Raw genomic sequence first — 27,482 nt, forward strand, 5'->3', positions numbered from 1 at the left:
GTCTTATACTTTTCTAAGTATTATTCTTCATCTAAATGATCAATATCTTCTATAAACTTATCTACAATATGATCAAAATTTTGCTCAACTAAATTAATATCTAAATTATCAAAAGTCATATGAATACTCTCATTTTCAATCTCACTCTCATCCTCTTCTATTTTTTCTAGTTGCTTGTAATTACTAAACCTAATTGTTGCTTTACCTGTACTAGTTTCATATATTTGTACTCTATCTGGTTGTCTATTTCTTGTTACTTGTAAATTAAGTAATGTCCACTGAGTTCCTTTTAAAAAGCTATTATCTACGGGTTTTGCTTCCATCATATTTATATGTTTACTACGAAATGTATGAACTAAATTTTGAAATTCTAAATTAAACTTATGATTATATTTATCAGACACTTTACCAATATATATTAAACTAATACACAAATTTTTATATTTTCCTTTCATATTATAATTTTTTGTTCTTATGCTCTAAACTCATTAATTGTCATAACGTAATTTGGAATACATCGTATGATTGCTAAGTTTGAACTTAAGTCTACTTCAGCTGTTGCTATTGCTGCTTGTTGGTGATTATCCCATCTATCATCATATATGTATACTAAAGCTTTTGTGTCTACTTGTGATCTGGTTAATCCTGCTATTCCAATTAATATTGTTCCTAGGTGAATTTGACTGAAATGCGATTTTCTCAAATGAGTAATTACTTCTCTACTAATTAAATTAAGTGTAACTTCTTTATCAATACATCTAACCTCATGTTGACTGATGCTACTTACAATTTTGCTTCTATTTTCAAATAAACCTAATTGATACAAATTATATTTATTTTATCTGTGTTCTTTCAAAACCTCTTCTAATAAATTCTTGTGCTTCTTCTTCATTTTGGTAAATATCTTCAGCTCTAACTACTTCTTTTCTTTTTCTCCTAATGAGTTCCATTTTCTATTATCAAAATGATTTATCTTAGGTCTTCTAATATGATTATTTGTGTTTAAAGTTAAATTTTCTAATTTTTCTAGCAAAGATGGTGGAAGTGATGAAGATGCGTTATGTAAAACTTGATTTATTTATGCTATTTGTTCTTCAACTTGATCTAATTTTTCAGTCAAACTTAAAACTAATTGAATAATTAAATTATTTTGCCTAATGGGAATAGTACTACCAGCTACTTGTGTTGTAAAATCTGTTAAACCTAGTGGTTCTTTATCTAACTTACTAATTTCTTTCAAAGTTTGGATATATTTTCTGCTAGTTCTAGAATTGGTCATTAAACTAATAATTTATCTATTTTATTATGCAACTTATCTACTTGTTCACTTAACTCTTTTTGCACTAATTTAATTATTTGAACTTCTAATTTTAATTGCTCAACTATTTCTAATGATCTGAGTTCTACTTGCTTAGACTTACTATCTAGGAGGTCAACAAGCTCTTTTATCTCTCTTTTGCTATGAAACCTGTGAATATTTTTATTATTATCTACTAACTGAGATGTAATATAATCTAAATTTTGTCTAATTGTTTTTATGGATTTTTTTTTGAAAATGCTCTAACAACTGGTTTAACAAATGATTATGCTTATGATTTTCTAATTTTATATTTTCTGCTTGACTAATAATAAGATCTACAATGTTATTGGCTTGTGGATTTTCTTCACTATGCAAAATATGATTTTGCTTTCTCAAAGAAAAATAACAAACTAAACTATTTTGGTCTAAGGTTATTTTTCTTTTTTGAGGTTCACTAATTTCTAAATTAAGATAATCTATCATATACTACAGTCTACCTTTCTCTAAAGTTACAGCTAATTGGTTTCTTAGAAACTCTTTTTTTTTTCTCTCAAGGTCTCTAAAACTTGATATGTTGCTCTTTTTGCTTCTAAAACTTTATGTTGCACTTCTGTGTTATTATATTTACGAATAAATGAAGGATGTTCAAGATAACTAAGATAAAAATTTTGCTTCTTCAAAGTCCTGCTAATTCTTTTGGATATATATGCTAATCTTCTCTTTATGCTAGTTATAGTTAGGTGTCTGAGACAATAAATACTTAGTGGTTGTCGTTGACAAAATCTACAAGGACAATAATATCTATTGTTCATACAAAATAAACAAGTGTGATATCAGTTGTATCAATGACTTCCGTCATCAAAGTACTTTACTATTATAATTATACTATTAAAATGCTAAACTTGGTTCTGATACCAAATTCGCAAAGCAAGCCTGGTTAAATAGTTATATGGTCATTATAACAACTAGACATAAAACCTTGCACATGGAACTCGACATGTTTCAACATGATGGCCACTCACAATGTAGGTATGATGCCTTAACGACTGAACTCAGAGGTACCCTGGTTAATGTTCAGTTATTTGTATGGCAAGCATTTAACTATAACAGAGTGCTCAAACAAAGCATGATCGTCAGTTTAGCAGGTTAATAATATAACTACAATAGTGTTTTCCTGTTTTTAACTAGAAGTCTAATTAAACAAACACACTAAAGAAAGAAAAGAAAGCTTACTTAAGAATTGAAGATTGCTTGAATCTGTACACTTGAACTTGTATTGATATATAAAATGTTTACAAAGAGAAGTGTTTACAAAGGATGCTAGGAAGGTTTCAGATGCTTGAGTGTTTTTAGGTTGAAGTATGATGTGTGTATGGTGTGGAGGTGTTGAGATATTTTTACAATGAATGGAATTCCTCTTATATAGACTGAATGAGGATATAGCAATATAATTGTTTTTTTACAAATGAATGGTGTGGACATCTCCTTGGTATACTTGTCACTTTGCTTCTACTGTTGCTGAAAATGTCAGCACTGTTTCTGAAACGTGGTCTGACTTTTGCTTTGTTTGATAAATGCATGTGAACTTGCTTGTCTCATTTTGCTTTGCATGTGAACTTGCTGCATAGTTTTTCTCTTGGAGTTTTTGTATTTGCTTTGATGAAGAACAAGTGACTTCTGATGGATGTTGGAGACTGGGATACTTTTGTTTTTTTTTTTGTTTTTGTCAGAAGGTTTTCAAGGGCAACATTGCCATTTTTGAAATTATTTGTCCTTATGGTTAAATGAAAGTTTTCTAGGGTGTTTCTATTAGTTTTCCCTAAATTAAACATGTAATCCATTTGGCGCCAATGCAATTTTTATTTAAAAGTATATAATAAAAAAAAACTTTATCTCGCTAAATATGATCGGCTGTATGAATTCTAAAACGTCACTAAATTCAGATTTGCGGTAAGTATTCTATTAGCTCCAAGTAATCCATATATTTTCTTAAAATCTCTTTTCAATTATTCCTAAGTATTTCTCTATCCCTTTCGCCACGAGTCTATTTTATAATCGCATCTTCCGTTGTTTTAAAATCATCATTGAATAGAAAAGGAGATACACACTTACAAATTATGAGCATAGCCAAAGAATATAAAAACAATTTTCTACGGGTTCACCCAATAAGATGCCCAGCAAGAACAATAAAAGACTCCAATGGAGTGCTATGCAAATAAAAGCAAACTCAATTCAACAACCAAAACTATTTAATTAAAAAAAAAATCATAAATTGTGTTACACTATTCTATGAACTCAATAATCAATAGCTGATGACACTCCAATTTAATTTAAGTTCAAAAACATCTTTAATCGGAAAAAGGTTCTAAAGATGAAATTTTGGCTCTTCAAACTGTCAATGCATGTAAATAAAAGAGTTAAGATTGGGAATGATTTTCTAAATGGGTATTAGGTTCTATTTTTTTCACACTGCACTATGAGATTTTGAAATTGTATTAATTTACACCTTTTGTTTCGTTGAACATCAAATCATTCGTTACACTGATGAATTTTTATGTCAGTGTTGTCCAAATGGGGCATGCACGTTAATCATATAAGAGTGTTAAGCTCGCCACATTATCAATTTAATGAAGTATCATAAAATCAAGGGAAATTTTATTTAAACCCATCTAACCTATTTCTACACCCAACTTACTCTTTGCATCCATTTGATTTTTAACTAAACTATTAATATCTCTTTAAACCCAAATTTAATACCTAATATACCCCCATAAACTCAATTCAATATGTGGATTTATTTTACACCCATTTGATTTTTAGAAGCTAAATTTGATGGGAGGAAGCTCCTCCTGTAATCTGAGGCCATCTCCAACCGATGGCTGGCCAGAGGGCTCGTTTTAGCCCTCTGGCCCTCTAAGATTCTCCAAGATATTAATATTTTAATGAACAGTACAGGGCCATATTTGCCTCCGTCTCCAACTGAGGGCCAGAGGGCCAGATGGCTCGTTTTAGCCCTGTAAAAAAAAACCGTCTCCAACCGAGGGCCAAAGGGCCATAGGGCCAAACATAATTTATTATTTAAAAACTACAACTTAATTTTATTTAAAAATCATGTTGGTTAGTGTTGTATAATTTTTATGTCGGTTAATGTTATTTAATGTTGTTTCATATTGTTTAATGTTGTTTCATGTTACTTAATTTAATTTAATGTTGTATAATGGCTTAGGAAGTTATAGGAAAAAAATAGAATTTAAAAAAAATATGAAACAAATTTTGTGAAATAGAAGTTATAGGAAAAAATGGAATTTAAAAAAAAAATATGAAACAAATTTTGTAAAATAGAAGTTATAGGAAGTTATAGAAAAAAAAAAGAAAAAAAAAGGTTTAAATTCATAAAAAAAAAAAAGGATTTACAACGGCTAGTGGCGCTAGCCGTTGGAAGTTTGAATTCAAAATGTTATTTCTGTCGGTTGTAACCGACAGAAATAATATATATTATATTATTTTTGTCGGTTATAACCGACAGAAATAAGAAACATTAAAAAAAAAAAAGCCAGCCCGGGGCTGGCTGGCTGGCCGAAAGCAGCCAGCCCTCTCCGATCCCGTGGGGCCCTCCCAGATTCCCGAGCCTTCTGGCCTAGCCCTCGGTTGAAGACGGTTTTAGGGCTATTTTTGGCCCTCTGGCCCTCTGGACCCTTCGGTTGGAGATGGTCTGAACTTGATTTCTTTGGTCTGGCCCCCGTACTTATTCCATTCCACATGACACTCCCACCAGGACTTTGCATGGGGCCGCCATGCTCCTTGACAGGCCATCCAAACAAATTAGGATCAGTAGATGCTTTTGTGGCAAGTGATTCCATGCACCTTTTTGGAATGTTGAGTTCTTCAGCATAAGGGAGCATGTCATCACAAGTTTGAAGTGTCTTTAGAGAGTCCTTGCAATTTCGAAGAACTACTTGATTGAGAAAGGCTTCACTTTGTGTGATTAAGTTGTCCTCCCCGTACTCTTCAGTCATTTCTAGATGCCGAAATTGACAATGAGAGAAACTGGAAACAACCAAGGTTGAGTAGAATCGTATAGTTTTCTAATTGCAATTAAGGCTAATGAAATTGCTGATCGTATCGAAGTCAGATCATGGTTTTCTAATTGCAACTGATGGTTTGCCAATTCATAAATTGAAATCAAACGAATAAAAAATTCATAAATTGAGTAATACCTTGGTTGGAGGATTCAAAACTTCAAAATCACCATCCATCAATAAAAAAACTTATTTTTCTCTATGACAGCTATTAGGGTTTTAGCTAGAATGAACGTAGGATAAAAAAATAGTGATCGTACAGTTTAATTATAGTGTTTGGGTATATTGATAAATTTGAGTTTTATTATTAATTTCATTTTGTACTTAATAGTAATTATGCAATAGGGTAAAATAGAAAATTAACATTTAAAATTTAAGTTGGGTGTAAAAAGAGGTTAAATGGGTTTAAATAAAATTTCCCTAAAATCAATCAGACCGAAGGGTTCAAATTGATACAATTTAAATACCTTAGAGTGTAATATAAGAAAATTGAAACTTCATAGCTTATTCTAAAAGCACTCTAAACATGAAGAGTGTAAAATATAATTAATCTTGAATAAAAGTACAATTTAAAAAGCCATATTAGCTTCTTTTCCTAGAAATGCTCTTATATGTTTATAGTTTATTTGTAGAATAATACTTGACTATTCAAAATATGAGCACCCATTCAAATATATTTATTGTCGATTTATATGATTATAACTATTCATATTATAAATTACTTTATAAAGATCGTTTTTGCTAAAAATCAATTAAAATAAGGTCATCTAGTTATTGAATTGTATAAAAATAGATGAATGAAATTAGTAAAAGTGTTACGAATCATTTATGTATTTTGTACAATAAATTGACTAAACGATCTTATTTTTAATTCATTTTTTGCAGAAATGATCTTTATATAATGATTTATTATACGAATGTTTCTGATAATAAATACAAAACTCTATATTGCACACCAAAAGTTTATATATAAGTTCCTACCCATCCTTGAGTAACAAAACATCATTGTTATTTGTGTAAATAGAGTTGGATAATTTAATTTTGAGGTTTATATAAATGGAAGAGGATTCGGTCTGAATCTCTCTCATTAAAAGCTCAGGATCAAGTGATCCGAGTCGTTGAAATTTAATCAAACGGTTACAATTATTATAATTTTTAGAGAAATTCCTATTTGTAATCATTTGATCAAATTTTAACAGTCCTGATCATTTTATCTTGAACCTTTGATGAGAGAGATCCGGACCAGATCCTCTTCCTATCTAAATTCGTAGTAAAAGCCCTGGAAGCATATGAGGAACAGAGGCAGGTCCTTCTGTGTAAACACAACATATTTGCTTCTCCAACAAAAAGGCGCCTTTCATAACAGCAGCTGAGCAGCGCCTCCGTTTTTCAGCCGGCAAAAAAAAGAAGAAGAAGATTTTACCGAAAGCCTGCAAATTTTTAATAAACCGTTAATTAACCTCCAAAACCTTTTCTAATCACACCACGAAAACCGAAAAGGGTTGTTATCCACACTTGAACCAGAAAGAGATTAAAACTTACATGTCAGGAACAAGAACATTCCTAACTTTCAGCAAAGAATCTTAATCCCAGCCGAAAATCTAAATATCGGATAAGGTTTAGCCCTAGATTAGCGCACAAGGTAAGAATGTGAGTTACTGAAAGAGTCTGCAAGGCAGAATTCTAGAGAGCTGCGACTCCGATGGCTTCCTCGGCTGTCCCTATCAGAACTAACCGCAGTAGCTAATCTTCCTTTCTTTTCAAACCCTAGCAGAAACCGAAAGTTACCACATTTTCTTCCTTTCTTTCCAAATTTAATTATTGGAATAATCCCATTAATTTAATCGTTGTTTATTATATAAACCCACATCACATTTCCCCAGATTTGCAGCTTCCTAGGTTCTTTTTGTTATCGTTCCACAATGCTTCTTCCTACCACCTGCATTCTCTTAATTTGTTTCTTTCTCTCTCCTCTCTGTAAAGCTTCTTACTCCTTCAACCTCTCCCTCCCTCACCAGCACCCAGACCCTGATGCAGTTGCTCATGAAGTTCAAAGGTAAAGACCCTAATTTTCCCCCAAATTACTCAAATCCCCATCTGGGTTCTGCTCATTTTTCGATTTTGCAAACTGGGTTTTGCTCATTTTTTGATTTTACAAAAGGGGTTGGCCTTGCTTCCCATTTTTCAGCTAAAACCCCTGTCTGGGTTTGGTACATTTTAGCGTTTAATGCTCTGGGCCACTCTGTTTTCAATAATCCCAGCTGGGTTGCTTCAAAAATCATGCATTTTGAGCTTTTAGACCAAAAAACCCAATCTGGGTTTTGCTAATTTTCTCTGCATTTTCCCGCTAACCAAACAGGGCACTCTGTTTTTTCTGTTCAGGAGAGTCAATGCGTCTGTTTCCAGGCGCCAAATGCTGTCCATTGACGTCAAGGACCAAAGCCAGTGCCTTGTCGGCAACCCAATCGACGATTGCTGGCGCTGCGAGGACTGGAGCAACAACCGCCAAAAGCTCGCCGATTGCGGCATCGGGTTCGGCATGGACGCCATGGGAGGTAAGGGGGGCCTGATCTACATAGTCACCGACTCGTCGGATTCCAACCCGGCCGACCCAACTCCGGGCACGCTCCGCCACGCCGTCATTCAAACCGAGCCCCTCTGGATCATCTTCTCTGCTGACATGACCATCAAGCTCAAATGCGAGCTTATCGTCAACAGCTTCAAGACCATCGACGGCCGCGGCTACAGCGTTCACGTCACCGGTGGCGGATGCATAACCCTCCAGTACGTCTCCAACATCATTATCCACAACATCCACGTCCACCACTGCAAGCCCGCCGGCAACACCAACGTCGCCTCCAGCCCCACCCACGTCGGCTGGCGCGGCGAGTCGGACGGCGACGGCATCTCCCTCTTCAGTGCTCACAAAATCTGGATCGACCACTGCTCCCTCTCGTTCTGCGCTGACGGATTAATCGACGCCATCATGGGGTCGACCGGAATCACGATTTCCAACAACTACTTCGCCCACCATGACGAGGTGATGCTGTTGGGCCACAACGACAAGTACTTGCCGGACTCCGGGATGCAGGTGACGATAGCGTTTAACCACTTCGGTGTGGCGCTGGTGCAGCGTATGCCGCGGTGCAGACGCGGGTACATCCACGTGGTGAACAACGACTTCACGCGGTGGGAAATGTATGCTATCGGCGGTAGCGCTAACCCCACCATCAACAGCCAGGGGAACCGGTACACTGCTCCTCAGGACACGAACGCCAAGGAGGTAAGGATTGTAATTTTTGTAAAGTTCGTGCCTTTTTTTTTTTAAAACTTGAAGTTTTGGGTTAGAGGGAAAATTGAAAGGTTAGCATATGATTGTTTCATGATTTGGGAAGTGGTACTTGGGTGCGTCTCACTTGCACGGCGGCGCGTGGGTGGGTGTGTTAGCGCGCTTCCAGGTGGCATTGGTTGTCACTTTGAAGCTTACATGTCAATCTGGGAAATGGTTATATGGTGAGATACATTATCCCACTTGCATTGGCGGTGCGTGTACAAGACAGTCACGCGCTGTGAGCTGGGGCGGCTTTTTAATGCAAATGTTTGCAATTCGTGATCGACTTGTAATACTGTTACAATGAGAGTGTACTTATATAGCCACTGTGATAGTATCTCACTGTGACAGAATCTCAAATTTATCTGGCATTATCATTTTGAACATATGTAATGTGTAATTAACTTGTAATACTGTTACACGTCATCTCCATGCTATCACAATGATAGAATCTCAAATTTAACTTCCACTATCATATAAAACATATGTTAATGTGATTGATTTGTAATACCGTCACAGCGACGCCTTTCATGTCATATGTTTCCTTAAAAATGGGTTTTGGGTAAAGAAAAGTTTTGAACTTTACGCATGTGAAATTGTTTGAAAGTGAAAATATAGTGCCTGACATTGGGCAGTTGTAGCCACCAGTTGATTTGGCTTGACATGAGGTCAAAAGACCAAATTATATATTATAATTATGTTCGCGCGTGCTGTTCACAGGTGACAAAGCGCGTGGACACGAACGAGGGGGATTGGTCCGACTGGAACTGGAGGACGGAGGGGGACATAATGGTAAATGGCGCGTTTTTCGTACCGTCAGGCGCGGGAATGAGCGCTCAGTACGCCAAGGCCTCAAGCATCGAGCCCAAGTCCGTGACTCTCATTGAACAAATCACGGCCAACGCCGGTGTCTTTGGTGACCCAAGGTACGCAAAATTACTACAACACCCTTCCCTTCTTTACTTTCTCAACTGTATTACCTGTCGCATTAACTGTCATAGTGAGGGCATTTAAGTTTTCCTTCTTAAAATTGTGGGTGAAATGACCGGAACACCCCTGCATTTCATGATACTTTCTTGTTTGCTGGCTTTTCGGTTTTGAGATTTAGGATTGTTGGATGTTACCATTGTAGGAAGCACTTTTGTTAAAAGCCTTTTATTATGTACTTACAAAACACTTGAAGTGCTTCGTGAAAGATTGGATAATAAGAGGATCATTTTTTATTATTTGAAAATGCTTTTAGCTATTACATGTCTATCTACTGAGAATTAGTAGTACTATTATTAGGAAGAGGAGGGGAAGTTCGAAACTGTTCAATAATGTAAAGATGAGGGAGTTTTAAACTCTAGTCGTGTGAATAGAAACTCAATATCATATTTATTAGAATATTGAACCACATGTAAGCAATGAGCAGGATAACGAAGGGAGATGAAAAGAATGGGAAAATGGAGTTGGGTTTTTACGAGTGCACGTGATCACTCGGGGCCCATTGGGAATCAAGCTGCTGACATTGCAGCCTTAAAAGTAGGTTCAGTTGTCCTAGTCTTTTAGCATTTGAGAAAATTTTTATTGGGACGGGAATATAAGTAGTATATTACGTGTTTTAGTAGAAGTGGTGAAAATTTTATTTTACATATCCCACTATTTATATAGTAACACATGGTGTATCATCCTATGTATCGGTCACAATGAAAAATAGCATTGCCCATTGTCTTTCTACTTCTGCTTTTCTGCTTGGCTATAAAGCACCCACCAAGTGCACAATTCCTATTAATTAGAGCTTATTAAAATGGAGAAGGATTATCTTCCCTCCTAATCTTTCTCCCATTCTCTCTCCTTTTATTTGAACGGTCACGATTAAGCCACGTCAACATCTTATATTGATATGAGAGGAGGGAAGGGATGAGGATGAGAATAGAATGGGAGAAAATCATACTCCTATTAAAATACAAATCTGTTTTTTATTTCTTAATTTAAAAAAAAAATAATTATGGCCTTGGGATTAGATGTAAGTATGTCCACCACTCTTGTTTTTTCCATTCGATACGTTCTAGGTTTCTTGGGGGTTGTGACCCTCTTATTTTTACAACCCAAAAGAGCTGCAAGAGAAAGTGTGAAAAAACCTATTTTACTATTGAGCAGAGTACAGAAGGAGAAAACGAGAGTGTTAAAAATACTAGCTTAACCATTTCGGTATTACCCAAATACCAAAATTGCCCTTTGTGCTCGAGAATGTAGTGGCATTAGGAAGGGATAGGTTTGTCTTTGTGGGGGGAGATTGGTGCAACAATGTCAACAACTAATTAAGGGTGTCCCCATCATGAGAAGCTTGTGATGTTTAGGTTAGTGTAGTGTACAAAAGTTTTGCAAGTGGGACTTGTTGTTTTAGGGATGGCTTGTGCTGTAGGAGACCCGGGGTTCGTCATGTCTTGCTGTGTTCTGCATTGGGAAGGTGGCTCACTTATATTCCCTTCATCTGCTTTTCAGGCCGATTGTATTTTTGCTCACCACCTTATTTATCGCTATTGTGTTAGTTTAAATTTTGAAAGTTGTGTCTATGTATTACGTAGATTTCAAAATTTAAACTCATGTAACGGTGATAATAGGATGGAGTACATCGAGTAGTGAGCAAAAATATTTCATTTTCAGCCAGCGAGTGTGGGTTCCCTTTATACAATTTCCAAATGCATGGGCCCCACCCCACCCCACCCCAACCCACCCCACCCCAACCCACCCCACCCACCCATGAGTTTTTCTTTCCTTTGCCATTGGACCCCTCCTGTGATTTGATATAACCAAAATCCAGATATGGACAACTCCCGTGCATTGGCATTGGACCCAGGTCTTGAGTCTTGACAGTGAGCCCTTCCCTTCCCCCCTTTTTCCTCTCTTTTTTTAAACAAACTGATCCTTAACTTTGATACCGTTCAATCCTTTCCATAGCAAGTTGTAGTTTATTTTCAGATCAGAAAATTATAAGGATATGGTAGTCAATGGACAAGTTGAAAACAGGGTCTTGGACTGACCCCAAATTACTGATCAACGAGCCGGACCAACCCAGGTCCATGAACCATGAACTATAATGATTCGAGAATTCAGGTCAACGGGTCATGAACCGACCCAAGTCGGGCTTGAATGGTGTGATGTGTGAGGTTGGTGTAGGTTGTTTACCAGTACGGTCTAGTAGTATTCATTTTCATTTGTAAGTAACACGTCTTAGGTTCGATTCTCGTCAAAGATAAATTTGAACCACATTATTGCTCGCCCTCCCCCTTCCCCTTTAATGTATATAATATCGTTTGTTTAAAAAAAATGATAAATTTCAGTAGATTTCCCTTGCCTTTATCCTAAAACGGCAAAAGCAATTCCCACAGTTTGAGAAAGGTCCCCCCAACAGGCCCCCGCCCCTCCTCTCCCATGTGAATGCTGACGGCAGTCGTCCACCGACACGTGGGGCAACTGTTCACAGCAACATCTTCTTCACGTTCTTGGCCGATGTCATGACGTCTTAAAACTTGTTGCAGATTGTTAATGAGCTTGTTTTCATGGACTCTTGTGCTACACCAGATGTCATCATTCATGTCTTTTTGCTTTTCATTTTCGTATCCGGTTGTTTCAACTTTCAAGTTCAACCCTGTTGTGATGGTGTAGGGAGGAGAGCAGTCGCGTAACGAGCCCCGACGACGGGCCCATCACCGACGGCGGCAGCACCGGCAGTGGCAGCGGAGGATCCAACGGCCACGGCAACGGCAATGGCGATGACTATTTTGGATTGATATTTGGGAACGGTGCTCGACCAAGCCCAAACACAATATTCTTGTCTATTTCAATTATTTTTATTTTGTACTTTACCACCAACCATGGTGGTGCTCTATTATCTTTACCATTATTATTAACATTATTATAGGATTTAAAGAAAATATAATCATAATAAGATAAAGAAAAAAAGGGGAAGAAAAGATTTCTCAAATTGATTGATTGCTTGTGTGGTCCCCACTTATAATGTATTTATCTGAGGTTACTTGGTGCCTAAGGTGACATAATTTTTGGGTTTTACACACTATCAACTGAGTGATGGGTTTTTGAGTGTGTTTTTGACTTTTGAAGATCATGTTTTGGGTGTTTTGATTGGTTGAGATTTGGGTAGGCTTAGCTAGGAGAAAACTTGGGTGTTTTGATTGTTTGAGATTTGGGTAGGCATAGCTAGGAGAAAACTTGGTTAGGGATGATCGATCATGTTGTCTGCAGGGCACTTCTCACAAAAAGTATAGAATGATCGACTACGTTGTTTGTAGGATACCAATGATAAAAATTATAGAATGATTGACTACATCATTTGCAAGGCACTTCTCATAGAAAGTATAGGACTCTTTGTATTTTAGTTTCAAGTGACTCCATGATAAGTCTCACTCAATGTGAAACTTACCATAATCAGATAGTCTATCGAATCTGCTCTCGTCACATGGATTAGATATGTGCGAAAGAAATGAAAAGGAGAAAATTATGGAGAGAATATATGAGGATAGGATATGGTTGGCTGAGATGGAAATTTCGGATGGCATGTCAAATTCAGCGGCTTCTCTTTTTTGCTTTTTTGCATCGGCTATTTTCGTTGAATTTTAGTGCTTCTCCGTTTTCATTGAGTAACAATAATGTAGTAACATGGCATGTTTCCGTGTCTTCTGTTAAGCTAAAATCTAAAAGTGCCTCTCTGAGTGCTCTTTTCACATTCGTACAAAGTGCTTATTCTACGTTCGTGAATTGTGAGCTGGTAAAACAAAACCTAAAGTGCTGCTTTGAGCGCTTTTTTCACTTTCGTACAAAGTGCTTATTCTACCTTTGTGAATTGTGAGCTAGTAAAACAAAACCTAAAAGTGCTTCTTTGAGTGCTTTTTTTCACATTCGTGCAAGTCGCTTACTCCAACTTCGTGAATTGTGAGCTAGTAAAACAAGGAAACCGAAGACAATGTTTACATAGCAAAACAAGTCCAAAGTGATGAATTTACTACTGCAAAGCTACTGCGATAATCGTTCATAAAATTCGAACCAAAGTACATTTATAAGCTCGTCGACGAACAAGATATCACCGAGTAATTTGACGACGAGAATGAACACAGCCTAAAGTAAAAGAAGTATAATTAACAGAGTATGCACATAGTTTTTCCCTTTTGGGAATAAAGGAAAACAATGGCAAAATCTTTGCAAGCATTTACAGTATCTATATTTTCCTCCGTTACTAATTATTCGTAGGCTTCGTAGGACTTCTAACATTGCAACAAGTTCGCAAAATGCCATCTAAGTAGAAAATTTGAAATGTTTCTGTCCTATATTTAGTTAACTAACCAAGACCATATCTTCACCCACATTTGCCGCCGCTGCTTCTATTCTCTTCCAAGTCAATTGCCGCTGCTCTTCCTGCTCTCTAGTTCTGGTTTCTTTCTCTAAGTATTGCTGTTGGCACTCTTCAAACAATTCTGCATCCATTTCCTGGAACATCCTTCGGACGTTTCCTGTCAATCCATGGATCGCTTGGTTCCAGTGACCTTGCGTATTCTTCTCTAACGCTTCAAAGACTAATGGTAATATCACATTCCGGTTCTGAGAAATTAAAGTTACAATGTGCTCACTGTTCCACAAGTAAAGAGCCCGTTCGGCAACCTGCCACACATCCTTATGTTACAAGCACTTTTCAAATAGAATATTCGTACAACAAACCAGATACGCTTTTCAATTAAGCTTTCTTCCTCATTGCCAAGAAGATAATTTGTTGTGCGGTAGCAAGTAAGATGCATGTACCAATAGATTCCAACACATAATAAGTAGTAATACAGAAACACGATATCTTTATCAATTAAAGAGGAGAGAAAACGTGAAACTATAGACACTGTCTAGCTGTTATGAAAACTATGGACTAAGCAAATGTATTTGCTGGCTAGCCCGTCCTTGACCCGCTTTGGGAACAACAGTTCTTGATTAAACAAAGGGAGCTTTAGATTCAAACCCATCATCCTTCAACAACCTATAAATAGTACCCTTACAATCCTTTAGAAAAAAAAAACCCCATTTTAATATTAGAAGGGCCCAAACATGATAAATAGTTCATACAAAGACTGGAAAATTACACGCATATGGCACCACATTTAAAATTAAGCCCAAGGCCCCCACTTCTTAAAAAACCAAATTAAAAAAAAAAAAAAGATAAATAGCTTCGGGTTAATTGCTTATGGCCTTATGACAATAGAATTCTAGAACCTAAACGGAAAACACTCGGCCAAAATATTATGATATTTCTCATAAAACCCCTATAATCATTAGAGAAGAGCGCAAAAACAATTTCACTCTAAAATCTAGTTAGAGTTAGTATGGGTTTTTCTCCCTCCACTATGAGTCTCCACGGGGTTTTCTATAAAAGGTGTTGTGGGGATGGTGGTTTTATTAATATGTAATTCATAATCCACGATGTGATGCCCTGTTCATTACCATTTTTACACACTGGACTTCCAGATGGATGTAAACGAAAAGGATAACTTGTATTTCTTTTAAAAAGACTAGCAATATGGTGAGATTTCTTCAAAGAACCTCTCCTATACTAACTAAATTTCCTGACAGCATAACTTATTATGAAGTAGTTCTTGTATGTTGCAGAGGTGAATCATCAACCACTACAAGAAGGGGACACGAGGGGATGTTACTATCTAACACTGGCAGCAAGCTACACACAACTATGTATAGACACCCCAAACCTGTTCCAAAAGAGCGGCAGAGGTGTATCATAAGAAATTTCAACACTATTCGAGATGACCAACTTGGAATGACATACACATCGAAGGTATTGGTTACTCATGTAGCTATATATTCTTTACAAACAAGTTAAATAACACTTAGAATCATTTTCATTAGGTTTAACTGTTTAAGCAGTCTCGGTTGACAATGGAAAGGGGGAAAGAAAGCCCTCAAAGTAACGCTAATCATTATACAATAAACAGGTAATTCCCCATCAACTTATTAACTTTTTTTTTTTTTTTTGAAAAGAACTTACTAACTTATTTCTGAGTGTCTGATACATTTTTATCACAAATTCGTTTATATCAACAACAATGTTCCAAAAATCACTTAAGAAAATAATAAGATGAGCAATCCAAAACCAAAATACACCTAAAGATAAAGATGCCTTCAAAAGCAAAATCAATTAAACGGTATCTACCATGCTACTTGTACCAAAGAAAAGAAAAAAACAGTCTCTTTTTCGTTCACCTGGAAATGAGGGCTATTAAGGCAGCGTCCAATCTGTCCAAAAAGCGGAAGCATACATCTTTGAAACTCTACGGCCTGCGTAGCCTCCAAAACATCTTCCAACTCTGCGAGAAACAGAACCTCCTTTTGACAATTGGTGACCGGCCAAAACTTCAATAACCCCTTGATCACCAGTTCGGCCAACTTAGAATCCTTGTCTACAAACTGTATGATACAATAGGCCAACTGGTAATGATACGCCGATATGGATTTGGGTTTGTGCAGCGGAATAAGTGCCCTCGCTAGGAACAACTTATGCTCCTCTTTCATGGGCAAAGCAAATCCATTTATTATACTCCCTAGAATCTCCAAAAACTCACCAATCCCACAATGCCTCTGCGTCTCGAATATAAACCTATAAAACACATTGTTCATGGCCTTCCGAATAAAGGGTCTAAGAACCATGAACTTCCCATAAATTCTATGCAAAAGGGTTTTCAAATACTCGCGTTCCCGGGGATCCTCCGAATCGAACAACTCCATTAACCTCAGCACAAATATATGATCAATGTAACGCTTGGCAACTTTAGCATCGGTTTCAGGGGAGGCAATGTACCTTAACAAAAGTTCATAGACAATTTGGAGGTGGGGCCACGAGGGTTCCTGATAAGGTTCCTCCTCGTCCGGTTCGATTACGTCCGATGACGGCGGCAGGCACCGGAAGATGTTGATTGACACCATGCGGATGAGCTCCTCTTGCATTGGACCGGTGAGCTTGAGCGAACCGGAGTGGATGAAGTCGACGAGCTCCATTAGGGTTTGGCGCTTGAGCTCCTTCTCCCCAGCAGATTTGAGGGAGCTGGAGAAGTCGCAGTAGAAAGAACAGAGCTGGAGCTTTTTGAGGAGGAGGGCCGGGCGGTCCGAGACGGCGGCGTCGAGGAGGAGAGGGAGGGTTTCCATGAGAGGGGAGAGAATGACGAGTCGTGACTCGGGGTCGAACTCGGGATCGGTGGAATCGGGTTTTGGGGATTTGCGGTGGCTGCGTTTTATGATTTTGGTGAGCATTTTTTATTTTATTGGGATTTTTGGGAGGGGATAAGGACGACCTAGGAGACTGGAATGGAGAGGAAAGTTAGGGTTTTTTGGGAGGGGATGAGGAGGGATTTGGGGGAAGAGGGATTGGAAATCATTTGGGTGTTTGGGAGGTGGGAAAATTTGCAGAGAAAGTGGGGGAAAGTTTTGAGTGGAGTTTGTGTGATTGAGGAAGTAGTTTATGGTCACTCTTGCTGGAACCGGTATCGTTTGGTAGGATGGGAAGTAACGGAGAGGGAGATGTCCTCGGATGGAAACAAGGAGGAAGAAGAAGGGGACGGAGAGTTATAATTTTGTTCTACGGGATGAAATAGAATGAAAATTCACTCAAAATTCGTTCTGTGGAATAACGTGTTTCATCCATTTTAAGTGCACCAAACATAAGATGGAACGCCTCTACCGATTCTATTCCGTCTCGTCTCGTGTATCAAATGGTAAGCTTGATTATAAATGGAATGTTTTTTATTCTCTCTCCCCTACCCACTTGAGCATGCAAGTATGGTCGACGCGTACAAAAATTTTACTATGCTCCGGTCTGTAGCACGCATTAAAATAATGGATGGTTGAATGTGTTGCTAAAGATTCAATTGTTAATGACGTAAATACTAAGAATCTCGATGTTCACTATACTTTGGTGCATAATAGAAAAACTTACACAGACGTGAAATGAATCCATTTGAACTTGCATGCTCTTGTTAAATTGTCTTGAATTTAGGAATGGCATGAGCATGAAACTTGTTTTATGTACTGGAGTAACATGATCGTATCTAGGATTCGATTTTTGCAAGTGTTTCTTTAGAAGTAAAATCTCTCAACATTTTAAAACAAACTCATTAAGAGTGCAAGTCTTAACCGATAGATTAGGGCATGTCACCGTATGTATATGCACATAATGAGAATTGAGAAACTCCGTCTTATCACTGAGTGTATTCATGTGAAGAGAGAACACATGAGAGAAACACTAACACCATAATATACACGCCTGCGATCAAGAAAGGAGAATTATTTATATCAAAATTCAGAGATCAGGAGAGGAAAATTACTTATAATCAAAATTAAGAATAGGGTGACAAACTTTGACACTTCAATAGCACCCGCTCGAAGTGTGAGGGGTGATGTTTGGAGTGCGAAAATCATTTCCCGCAAAAATTTTGAAAGCACATTTGTTAAGAATAAGAGTGGGAGACAAGACTTGTCAAACAGACATAGAAACTTTTCAATGAGGAGCAGAGATTCACATTTTTCTGCCAAAATACTAAATCCTCACCAATAACTTGAAAATAAGAAGAAGAAAAAAGTGAAATTAAATCATCAAAAGACATCGTCATCGATTCATGTTTCGACAGATTGGAAGCAACAGAGATGACCCACAAAACCAACATCCAAGATTCCTTAAAAGAGTACTGTTTGATTCATAGAAAGACCAGACTAAATTAAGCAAAAACTAACAGACCAGAAGCAGGAGAGGACAGTAAGGGTGAAGTTGCTGGTTTAACCACTGTTCGGGCACTCCCTTGCGAAATGGCCAGACTGTCCACACTTGTAGCAGCCACCGCCTCCACCACTGCCACGGCCACCACTGCCACGGCCACCACCACCATAGCCTCCACCGCCCTGGGAGCAGTCCCTCGCCATGTGCCCTGACTCACCACACTTGTAGCAAGCACCACTGCTACCCCCTCCACCGCCCTGGGGGCACTCCCTCGCCATATGCCCAGACTCACCACACTTGAAGCAAGCACCACCGCCGCCGCCTCCACCGGTACGGCTGCCGCCACCATAGCTTCCACCGCCCTGGGAGCAGTCCCTTGCCATGTGCCCAGACTCACCACACTTGTAGCAAGCACCACCTCCACCGCCTCCACCACCCTGGGGGCACTCCCTCGACATGTGCCCGGACTCACCACACTTGAAGCAAGCACCACCTTTACTGCCGCCGCCGCCCTTGGGGCACTCCCTTGACATGTGCCCGGACTCACCACACTTGAAGCAAGCACCACCTTTACCGCCTCCACCGCCCTGTGGGCACTCCCTCGACATGTGTCCAGACTCACCACACTTGAAGCAAGCACCACCTTTACCGCCTCCACCGCCTTGAGGGCACTCCCGCGACATGTGCCCAGACTCACCACACTTGAAGCAAGCACCACCTTTACCACCTCCACCACCCTGGGGGCACTCCCTCGACATGTGCCCAGATTCACCACATTTGAAGCAAGCACCACTGCTCCCGCCTCCACCTCTACCCCCAAAACCCCCTCTACGCCCACCATCTCCAAAACCCCCTCTGTCACCATCTCTATCACCGCCTCTACCTCCAAAACCACGTCCACCTCTCCAATTCCCACCACTTGAATCCTCAGGCTGGTCTCCATTCCCACCATCTGTTGAATTCCAATTGCTTTTACTGCCCCAACCAGATTTCTGATCTGCATCACCAGTTCCTGAGTTCCAACTACTTTTTTTGCCCCAAGTTGAATCCTGGTTCCCACCGGTGTCATCAGATCCTGATTTCCAATCACTTTTCTTCCCCCAACTGGACTCTTGATTGCCACCAGTCTCACTAGATTGAGAATTCCAAGTACTCTTCTTCCCCCAACTAGAATCAAGATTTCCACCAGTGTCGTCAGATCCAGAGTTCGAGTTGATTATCTTGCCCCAAGTAGAATCCTGGTTCCCACCTGAGGAAGCAGATCCGATGTTCCCATCGCTTTTCTTACCCCAACCAGACTCTTGACTGCCACCAGTCTCACTAGATCCTGAGTTCCAATTGCCTTTCTGGCCCCATTTAGAAACCTGATCTCCCCCTCCACCACTTGACCCACCTTGCCAAGCTTTAGTTTGACCCCAGCCTGATGATTGATCTCCCCCTCCACCACTTTGTTGTTCATTGGCGGCAGATCCTTTGCCCCACTTGCCTCCATTGTTCCCCACTCCGGCAGCGGTTACATTAGCTTGTTTACCCCATGAAGACCCTCCAGTTTGTTTACCCCATGAAGAATCTCCAGCTGGCTTACCCCAAGAAGAACTGCCATCTTGTTTACTCTCGGTTGAACTGCCACCTGCCTTACCCCAGCTTCCAGTCTGAACATTTTCAGCAGGCGTTGAGCTTTTCCACCCTGCATCACCAACAGTTGGTGAATCTTTACTGCTCCAGTTCCCTGTGGCTTTATTCTGAGGCTTACCCCAAGCAGGCCCATCACTACCGACTGCATTTCCTTTGTCCCAAGATTTCTGTTGAGCCCACCCAGGGCTTGAAATATCACCAGATGGTGCATCAGACTTCTTTCCCCATGCTCCCGCATCAACAACATTTTTACCTTTGCCCCATGAATCCAGTTGACCCGTCCCAGCAGGTTCAGCCTTCTGCCCCCAAGAATCACTTTTTCCCCAGCCAGCACCTTGGTCATTGTTATCTGGGGCACTGCTGTCACCCCCAGTTTTAGCACTTGATTTCCCCCAAGAGTCGCTTTTTCCCCAACCAGCGCCTTGATCATTGTTATCTGCTGGTGCACCGCTGCCACCCCCAGTTTTAGCACTTGATTTTCCCCAAGCATCGCTTTTTCCCCAGCCAGCACCTTGATCATTGTTATCTGGTGCACTACTGTCACCTCCAGCTTTAGCACTTGATTTTCCCCAAGTGTTGCTTTTTCCCCAGCTAGCACCTTGATCACTGTTATCTGGTGCACTACTATCACCCTCAGTTTTAGCACTTGATTTTCCCCAGGCGTCACTTTTTCCCCAGCCGGCACCTTGATCATTGTTATTTGCTGTTGGTGCTGCTGCTGCACCCCAGGATGAAGCTGTACTTGGAGCCGCTTTGCTCCCCCAAGAAGTATCATCATCTACAGGTTATCAAAAGAAAATAAATGAAGCAGCTTTGCCAAGAAAAGCATTGATCATCAAAGATGTTGATATCATTAAACTTCAGAACTGAACATACCTTTTTTAACAAGGTTTGCACTAGCCCAAGAATTACTGCAAGAAAGTGGTAATCAGCATCAGAATATACACAAAGGAATTTGGTAAAAAAGGCATCAAATAAACAAATAGAAAAACTACGTCTTGTACAACATAAAATGAATTTCTGTCGGATTACCTTTCACCAGATGCCCCTCCAGCATTCCACCCACCACCCCCGGCTGATGCCCCTCCAGCATTCCACCCATCACCCCCAGCAGATGCCCCAGCTCCATTTGTCCAGTCTTCAAATATAACAAGCACCATAGGTCACATTTTTAAAGGTAAAAAACAGCATATTTGCATAGTTGTATACAAAAGTGATCCCCTTTCCAGCTATGTGGCATGTTATGAATGAAGGTAGAAATTGCTTCCAGAAGATGCATACCATTTGAGCCTCCTTCACTTCCGAGCAAATCAAATGGTTTTAAACTGGACTCCGGGTCCTCACTTTACAGAGAAAGAGACATTAGCACACTTAGAAAAGACAATTAAGCATGAAAAGCTTGGCATAAATGATTAATTGACTAAATATAATTACCCAATCAGCACATTAGAGCTCTTTCCACGAACTTCAGAAATATGCTCTTTTGTAACTGCATAACAATGAAACAACAAACTTATGATAGCCGTAGAATTGCATTCAATGATCAACCAACCAAACTCCCCGCAGTAATCAAAATGATATTGACCAACCTGTAAGAACCTTTTGCTGAGAATCAAGCTTAACAGTAATATCAGCACGGCGTATAGCCAAGATGCGACAGAGGTATCCCTTCAATGGACCCACACGGATTCTTACAGTTTGACCAATTGAGAACATTCCATCTTTATCACCCTGACTGACTGCATTAAATAATTAATCAGCAGGAGGCAGAAAACTTGATATTAACAATTGAATCACAGCACTAGCACTCATACTTACAGTTACTATCCCTTTCTTGCCATGGCTTTTTTGGCGATAGCGGGGATTTAGGAGACGACACGAAATCTCCAAAACCCAGAGCACCTGAATCCCCATCCTGAATGAGGAAGAAATATCATTACCAACGCCTTCATGCTAAAATGTAATATACCGTACACTCAAAGAACAAAAGAAAAAAGCTTCCTACCTTTTCTTTGCAGGAATCAATGTAAAGCTTAACTTTCTCACACATTTGTGATTTTGAGCAAAAATAACCACCATTTTCTGTCTCGTTCTCATCATACAAGAATATGGTGCCTCTATAGATTTGCTTAACAATACCCTGCCTACCCTGCAAAATTGGGACAAACTAGTGTAAAATATTCCAGCCTATGGAGCCATATGTACCTCGGTAAACTAATTTTTACGTTCTAAGATAAATGATCTCAAGTTAGTGCCAAACCTCCAAAGGTCCTTGCAACACTTTGACAGTATCACTAACGCATATGGCCTTCATGTGCTGATCTAATGCCGTAAATTTCATATCAGAAAGAACATTTTTTAACTCACGCTTCTGAACCATCAGCACAATAGGTCCTTCCACCCCCTCTTTCAGAATCTAGGACACACATTATAGAGTGTTAGTAGTGTTTTAAATCGTCTGAGAAAACAAACTAGATTTTGTACCTTGTAGCTATCATCTTTCTCCATGCCTATTACAAGACCAAAATCTTTCCGGCTGCAACAGAAAATAAGACCAGTAAAAATCATTTCGATGTACATAAGCAGTTCATGGAGGATCACCAAGGCCACATAAGTTCGTACAGGACTCACCCAAAACAAACAAGATCATACAGTTCAAAGCCATTCCCACTGGACACTGAAGAACCCTTTCCTTTCCTCATAGACGCTGATGAGTCCTCACCCTTTCCCATAGAACCTGATGAACCCTCTCCTTTCCCCTTAGACCCAGATGAACCCTCTCCTTTCCCCATAGTCTGTGATGAACCCTCTCCTTTCCCCATAGATCCTGATGAACCCTCTCCTTTCCCCATAGACCCTGATGTGCCCTCTCCTTTCCCCATAGACCCTGATGAACCCTCTCCTTTCCCCATAGAACCTGATGAACCCTCTCCTTTACCACCGCCTTCTTCAATTTTGATGGTCCGCCTTTTCTTTTCTGTTGTACCATAAAGCTCTGTAAGCCAGTCCTCATCCTCATTTTTGGTGTTCTCAGAAGGAGTGAATTTCAGTAGCTCTTCATCTGATGGCATAACACCCCAGAAGCTTAATGAATCTATTGATACTTTTTTGTATACATATCCATCCTTGAACATCAGACCATCAAGAAATTCAAACTTCATGCCACTTTCACGATCAGTCCTGTACTGGATGAGAGGGCGGAACTCCCTACATGCAAGATAAATAAATAAATAAACATTCTATCAGAAGCTAGCATGAAATAACGAACTACTAGTCAATGATCTGTTTCATACTCGAGTTCGTTTGAGCTGATCAATCTTGGGGCAGGAGCAGACCTTTTCTTTCTAGTACCTCCTCCACCCTATAGAGTGAAAAGGAATCAATACATACAGAATCTTAAATCATATTCAGATTATTAATGATCTGGATTCTAAAGTTGCAAACACACAAAGACATCACATATCCAAATCCAAATTAAACAAGCATTAGAGGAAAGATATTTATAACAAGAAAACCGTTACCAACAATCAAAAAGAGGAAAGCATGTGATAAAGAGGAAAGATATTTATTACAAATTTTGCAGCCATTGCTTGAAGATCAATTCTGGGGATCAGCTTTACGGTCGCTCTTTTTCGTAAATCGTTCACAAATACAACCTTCAGAAAAAAAATCCAGATAGCGGAAATGAGTGTCGACCATTAAAGCAACCCAACCAGCCCAAGCTGGGACAAATTATACCTGTGCCAAATCACCCTTGTAGTTCCCATTCTTCACACGAGCCCACATGCCAGCAGTAATTCCATTGGATTTAGTCCGAGGAGACAGCAAATGAGAAACTTCGTTATTTGGAACTGGCATTACTCGGGACGGGTATATACTACAAATTCCCTTACATGCCTAAGAATATCAATGAAAGTTCAGATACTAGTATATTAAGATTAAGAATAGTATTGGCCAAACAAGAAACTTTTCCTGCACTCACTAATAAAAAGATCAACTTTCTATAACATCCAAAGGAAAGATCACCTCATTAATATCAGATTGCTTGTCAGCTTCGATGAAAACAAAACCCTTGATGTGCTCAACAGCAAATGCAGAAACAATCTGTAGTTTGGTACCTAACGATCGGAAGTCAACAAACTTCTGCATCATACAGAAAGCTGAATGCCTCTCGCGGCCAACCTACATCCCAAAACATTTGACTGAGGAAAGATGGTCGTTCCTTTTAGAAGGAAAAAAAAAAAGGAAAGATGGTTTTTCGGAGCCATTTCAGAATTTTTCTACAACAAAAAAAAATTCAATGTCATACCATGCATTTCACTTTCCAGATGATTGGATCCTTAACATTAGGCAGAACATTTCCATCAACAGACCTTTTGTTCTCATAATTATCTTCAGCATAGGTTACATAGCTCGAGCCACTCCTGTATCGTTCTTCCATCATTTTTTCAAATTCTTCACCATCCAGATCCTCCTCTTTAGGAACGAATGGAAGGTTATGTGCTTTCCCTGGGTCATTCAGGGCTACAGGTTCTGTTTCAAATTCTTCTTCCATAAAATCTATAATCAATAATTTCAAAAGAAACATCAGAGTGTAAACTCAGATTTCAAAGGCAAAATGCACATACTCAGTTGTCATGCTACTTGTATACACCAAAGACATTTATTACATGACTGCAACCTTGTAAATTTAAGCCAAAATTTCAACATCTACTGCAAAAGTTCAACTTGTTTCGGTGAACTTCACAACGAGGGCAAACAGATGACTATTATAGTCATCACTAACCCTTAATGTGCACATATATATATGTGTGTGTGTATTTCATATAACACAGCATGCAACTATAATAGTGCATACTTAACAACACCTGCACAACAATGTCCAAATGCACAGAAGTTCCATTAGGCAAAATCGGTATCAACCCAATAAATCGAAGAAAGTCTCTCAAAGCCATTATTTACATTATGGTCAGCAAAAATGTTTAAGAAATTAAGCAACCTAACTACAACAAACAACAACAACAACAACAACAAAGCCTTTTCCCACTAAGTGGGGTCGACTATATGAATCCTAGAACGCCATTACGCTCGATTTTGTGTCATGTCCTCCGTTAGATCCAAGTACTCAAGTCTTTTCTTAGGGTCTCTTCCAAAGTTTTCCTAGGTCTTCCTCTACCCTTTTGGCCCTGAACCTCTGTCCCGTAGTCACATTTTCGAACCGGAGCGTCAGTAGGCCTTCTTTGCGCATGTCCAAACCACCGGAACCGATTTTCTCTCATATTTCCTTCAATTTTGGCTACTTCTACTTCTCATTCCCAATCTTACGCACAAAGCAACCTAACTACACACTTCAAAAAAAATTGAAGGTCCACAAGCAACCACAAAATCCAGAAATTCAAATATACAAAGGAAATGCAGGAAATTAATAAAGGTTTAATCTGTCAATACGCACAAAGCAAGCTTCAAAAAAAATTACCCATTTCAAAAACCCTAGAAATCCGAATCCAGATGGAAAATGCGCGACCATAAAAGACATCAGAGACAGAAAATACCGTCATCGAAGTCACTCTCGTCGCCGTCGTCGGCTTCGTCAGCGACGTCTTCGAAGAATCTAAGAACCCCGGGGTTGCCCCTCTTCCGGCCACCACCGGACTTGTCATCGTGCTTACGCTTCCCGCCGGAGAATCCACCTCCGGTGGCGATCCCCTTACCCTTCGACGCCATCACAATGCGAAGGTTTCAGAGAAGGAATGCCTCAATCGCAGGCAGCGAGAGAGAGAGAGAGAGAGGTGCCACTGATGACTGGTGAATTGGTCTTCAAAAGCCCTTCAGCATTTTCCAGTGTAGGTGGCAGGTGGGGAAATGGGACTTTTGCGATTTTACAGTTCTGTCCTTTGTTTCTATGTTTTTAATGGCTTTGGCTTAATTGTTGGCGCGTGGGTATTAAAGTCAAATCAAGTTTATGCTTGGCCAATTGTGGAAACAAGTATTGTTGCTACAAATTTGGATTTTCCCTTTCGAAAATATGGAAAATTTATTAAAAGAATTGTTTATGAATCTAAAGAAGAACGGGTATAGCCTTGACTCATATTTTTTTTCTCAACAACGGGGCATAAATAATAACAAAAAAAAATTACATAAGAATATCACATGATCATGATACTTCAATTATATTAACAATTAGGAACGCACTTGCTCACAAAAAACTAGACCCAAACTGCATAATAAATCCAAACAAGGTAAAACATCAATAACAAAATTATTTTTACAACAAATATATCGAATTTCACAAGACCAGCTTTAGCTTTAGTGCCTTCACTCACCTTTGTTAACCATGATTTTCCGAAAAAAAAAAGGAAATTTTCATCATGGCTTTTTTATAAAAATAATTAACGAGAAAAGTGTTTGGGTCTAACTGTTAAGTATATATTCTATATTGTTAAGAGAATCCTCATTGTCAACTTTTTCCCTTTTCTATTTTGCCCTCACTTTTGATGCACATTATTGACAAAAATGAGGGCAAAATAGTAATTTTGTACCTTTTGACAAAATGACAATCATATCCCTATTTTTCCTATTTTACCATTTTTTTGAGAAAATAACAATCATATACTTATTTTTCCAATTTTACCCTCACTTTTGATATACAATATTTACATAAAGAGGACAAAATAGGAAAAAAAAGGGGAAAAAGTTGACAAGGAGGCTTCTCTTAATAATAGTATAGAAAAAAATGCACTTATTAAGAGAAAGGGGAAAAAAGCTGACAATGAAGCTTCTCTTAATAACACTTTTGATACACAATATTTACATAAGGAGGACAAGATAGAAAAAAAGGGGGGGGAGGAATTGACAAGGAGGCTTCTCTTAATAATAGTATAGAAAAAAAAATATACACTTATTAAGAGAAATTATTCACAAACAAAATGTGTACTCTATAATTGTTAATAGATCCAACCATTTCTCTTGGGAGACCAACTCCAACCAAAGCTGCTAAAACCCAAAATTTAGCATCAAGCAATGAAAAACACCCAGACCCGAGCCCAAATATATTGAACATACAAACCCAAATTTGGGAGCCCATTTTGGGAAATATGGGGAGAGAATCCTCTCCGGACCTAAACTCTCCGGATCCTCCTTCTTCCTTCTTTTCTGCAGTTTTGCTTCTTATTCTTCTTCTCCTTCAAATATTCTTCTTCGATAATCCTTCTTCTTCAATTTTGCTTCTTCTTTTTCACTTTTTTTTTGTTTGTTTACAGGGAAACTTCTACACGCACAATTTTATACAACCACGACCGTCGACGACTATCACGACTTTGCTAATAACCAGCTCGGGGAGGCTACGACGCCGACTCAGCCTTTAAAGAAGAAGGATCTGGA

General features: G+C 39.0%; 3 protein-coding genes across 5 annotated transcripts; 1 reads left to right on the forward strand and 2 right to left on the reverse strand.

The window, feature by feature from the left end:
• The first annotated feature begins 6,618 nt into the window (after positions 1–6,618).
• Positions 6,619–12,680, forward strand: LOC103406254 (probable pectate lyase 18). 2 transcript variants are annotated; one of them, XM_029100159.2, is made up of 4 exons: positions 6,619–7,435; positions 7,762–8,662; positions 9,431–9,636; positions 12,362–12,680. In XM_029100159.2, exons 1-4 carry the CDS (start codon positions 7,302–7,304, stop codon positions 12,615–12,617), a joined length of 1,497 nt encoding a protein of 498 aa, XP_028955992.1. In that variant the 5' UTR covers positions 6,619–7,301; the 3' UTR covers positions 12,618–12,680. The 2 variants fall into 2 exon arrangements, with proteins under 2 accessions (XP_028955992.1, XP_028955998.1); XM_029100165.2 differs by lacking the exons at positions 9,431–9,636; positions 12,362–12,680 and adding an exon at positions 8,775–9,136 and having other exon boundaries at positions 6,679–7,435.
• Positions 12,681–13,711: 1,031 nt separating this feature from the next.
• Positions 13,712–17,440, reverse strand: LOC103432588 (serine/threonine protein phosphatase 2A 57 kDa regulatory subunit B' alpha isoform). Of its 2 annotated transcripts, none has more exons than XM_029100172.2 (2): positions 15,965–17,440; positions 13,712–14,368 (listed from the first exon to the last, which is right to left on the reverse strand). In XM_029100172.2, the coding sequence occupies exons 1-2, from the start codon at positions 17,006–17,008 to the stop codon at positions 14,045–14,047; spliced, it is 1,368 nt and encodes a 455-aa protein (XP_028956005.2). In that variant the 5' UTR covers positions 17,009–17,440; the 3' UTR covers positions 13,712–14,044. The 2 variants fall into 2 exon arrangements, with proteins under 2 accessions (XP_028956005.2, XP_028956009.2); XM_029100176.2 differs by having other exon boundaries at positions 13,712–14,752; positions 15,965–17,287.
• An 874-nt stretch (positions 17,441–18,314) lies between these two features.
• LOC103432579 (protein RNA-directed DNA methylation 3-like) lies at positions 18,315–25,985 on the reverse strand. Its single transcript, XM_029100152.2, has 17 exons — positions 25,655–25,985; positions 24,412–24,662; positions 24,129–24,284; positions 23,841–23,999; positions 23,675–23,758; positions 23,396–23,463; positions 22,734–23,309; positions 22,587–22,638; positions 22,363–22,518; positions 22,108–22,251; positions 21,921–22,017; positions 21,692–21,841; positions 21,537–21,591; positions 21,384–21,445; positions 21,135–21,240; positions 20,979–21,013; positions 18,315–20,880 (listed from the first exon to the last, which is right to left on the reverse strand). The coding sequence occupies exons 1-17, from the start codon at positions 25,824–25,826 to the stop codon at positions 18,527–18,529; spliced, it is 4,677 nt and encodes a 1,558-aa protein (XP_028955985.1). The 5' UTR covers positions 25,827–25,985; the 3' UTR covers positions 18,315–18,526.
• Between the last annotated feature and the right edge of the window lie 1,497 nt (positions 25,986–27,482).

The sequence above is a fragment of the Malus domestica genome, chromosome 01 (genome assembly GCF_042453785.1).
Source record: "Malus domestica chromosome 01, GDT2T_hap1".
In the NCBI taxonomy this organism is placed as follows: Eukaryota; Viridiplantae; Streptophyta; class Magnoliopsida; order Rosales; family Rosaceae; genus Malus; species Malus domestica.

What these genes read in the sequence shown, in the direction of transcription:
- LOC103432579 (XM_029100152.2), bottom strand. Translation starts at nt 25,826, where the DNA reads ATGGCGTCGAAGGGTAAGGGGATCGCCACCGGAGGTGGATTCTCCGGC. An exon ending in ACAAGGGTGATTTGGCACAG is followed by an intron (nt 23,759 to 23,840) that starts GTATAATTTGTC and finishes TTTTTTCTGAAG; the next exon opens with GTTGTATTTGTGAACGATTT. An exon ending in ATCAGCTCAAACGAACTCGA is followed by an intron (nt 23,310 to 23,395) that starts GTATGAAACAGA and finishes TCTTGCATGTAG; the next exon opens with GGAGTTCCGCCCTCTCATCC.
- LOC103432588 (XM_029100172.2), bottom strand. Translation starts at nt 17,008, where the DNA reads ATGCTCACCAAAATCATAAAACGCAGCCACCGCAAATCCCCAAAACCC. An exon ending in TTAATAGCCCTCATTTCCAG is followed by an intron (nt 14,369 to 15,964) that starts GTGAACGAAAAA and finishes GATGTGTGGCAG; the next exon opens with GTTGCCGAACGGGCTCTTTA.
- LOC103406254 (XM_029100159.2), top strand. Translation starts at nt 7,302, where the DNA reads ATGCTTCTTCCTACCACCTGCATTCTCTTAATTTGTTTCTTTCTCTCT. An exon ending in GTTGCTCATGAAGTTCAAAG is followed by an intron (nt 7,436 to 7,761) that starts GTAAAGACCCTA and finishes TTTTCTGTTCAG; the next exon opens with GAGAGTCAATGCGTCTGTTT. An exon ending in AGGACACGAACGCCAAGGAG is followed by an intron (nt 8,663 to 9,430) that starts GTAAGGATTGTA and finishes TGCTGTTCACAG; the next exon opens with GTGACAAAGCGCGTGGACAC.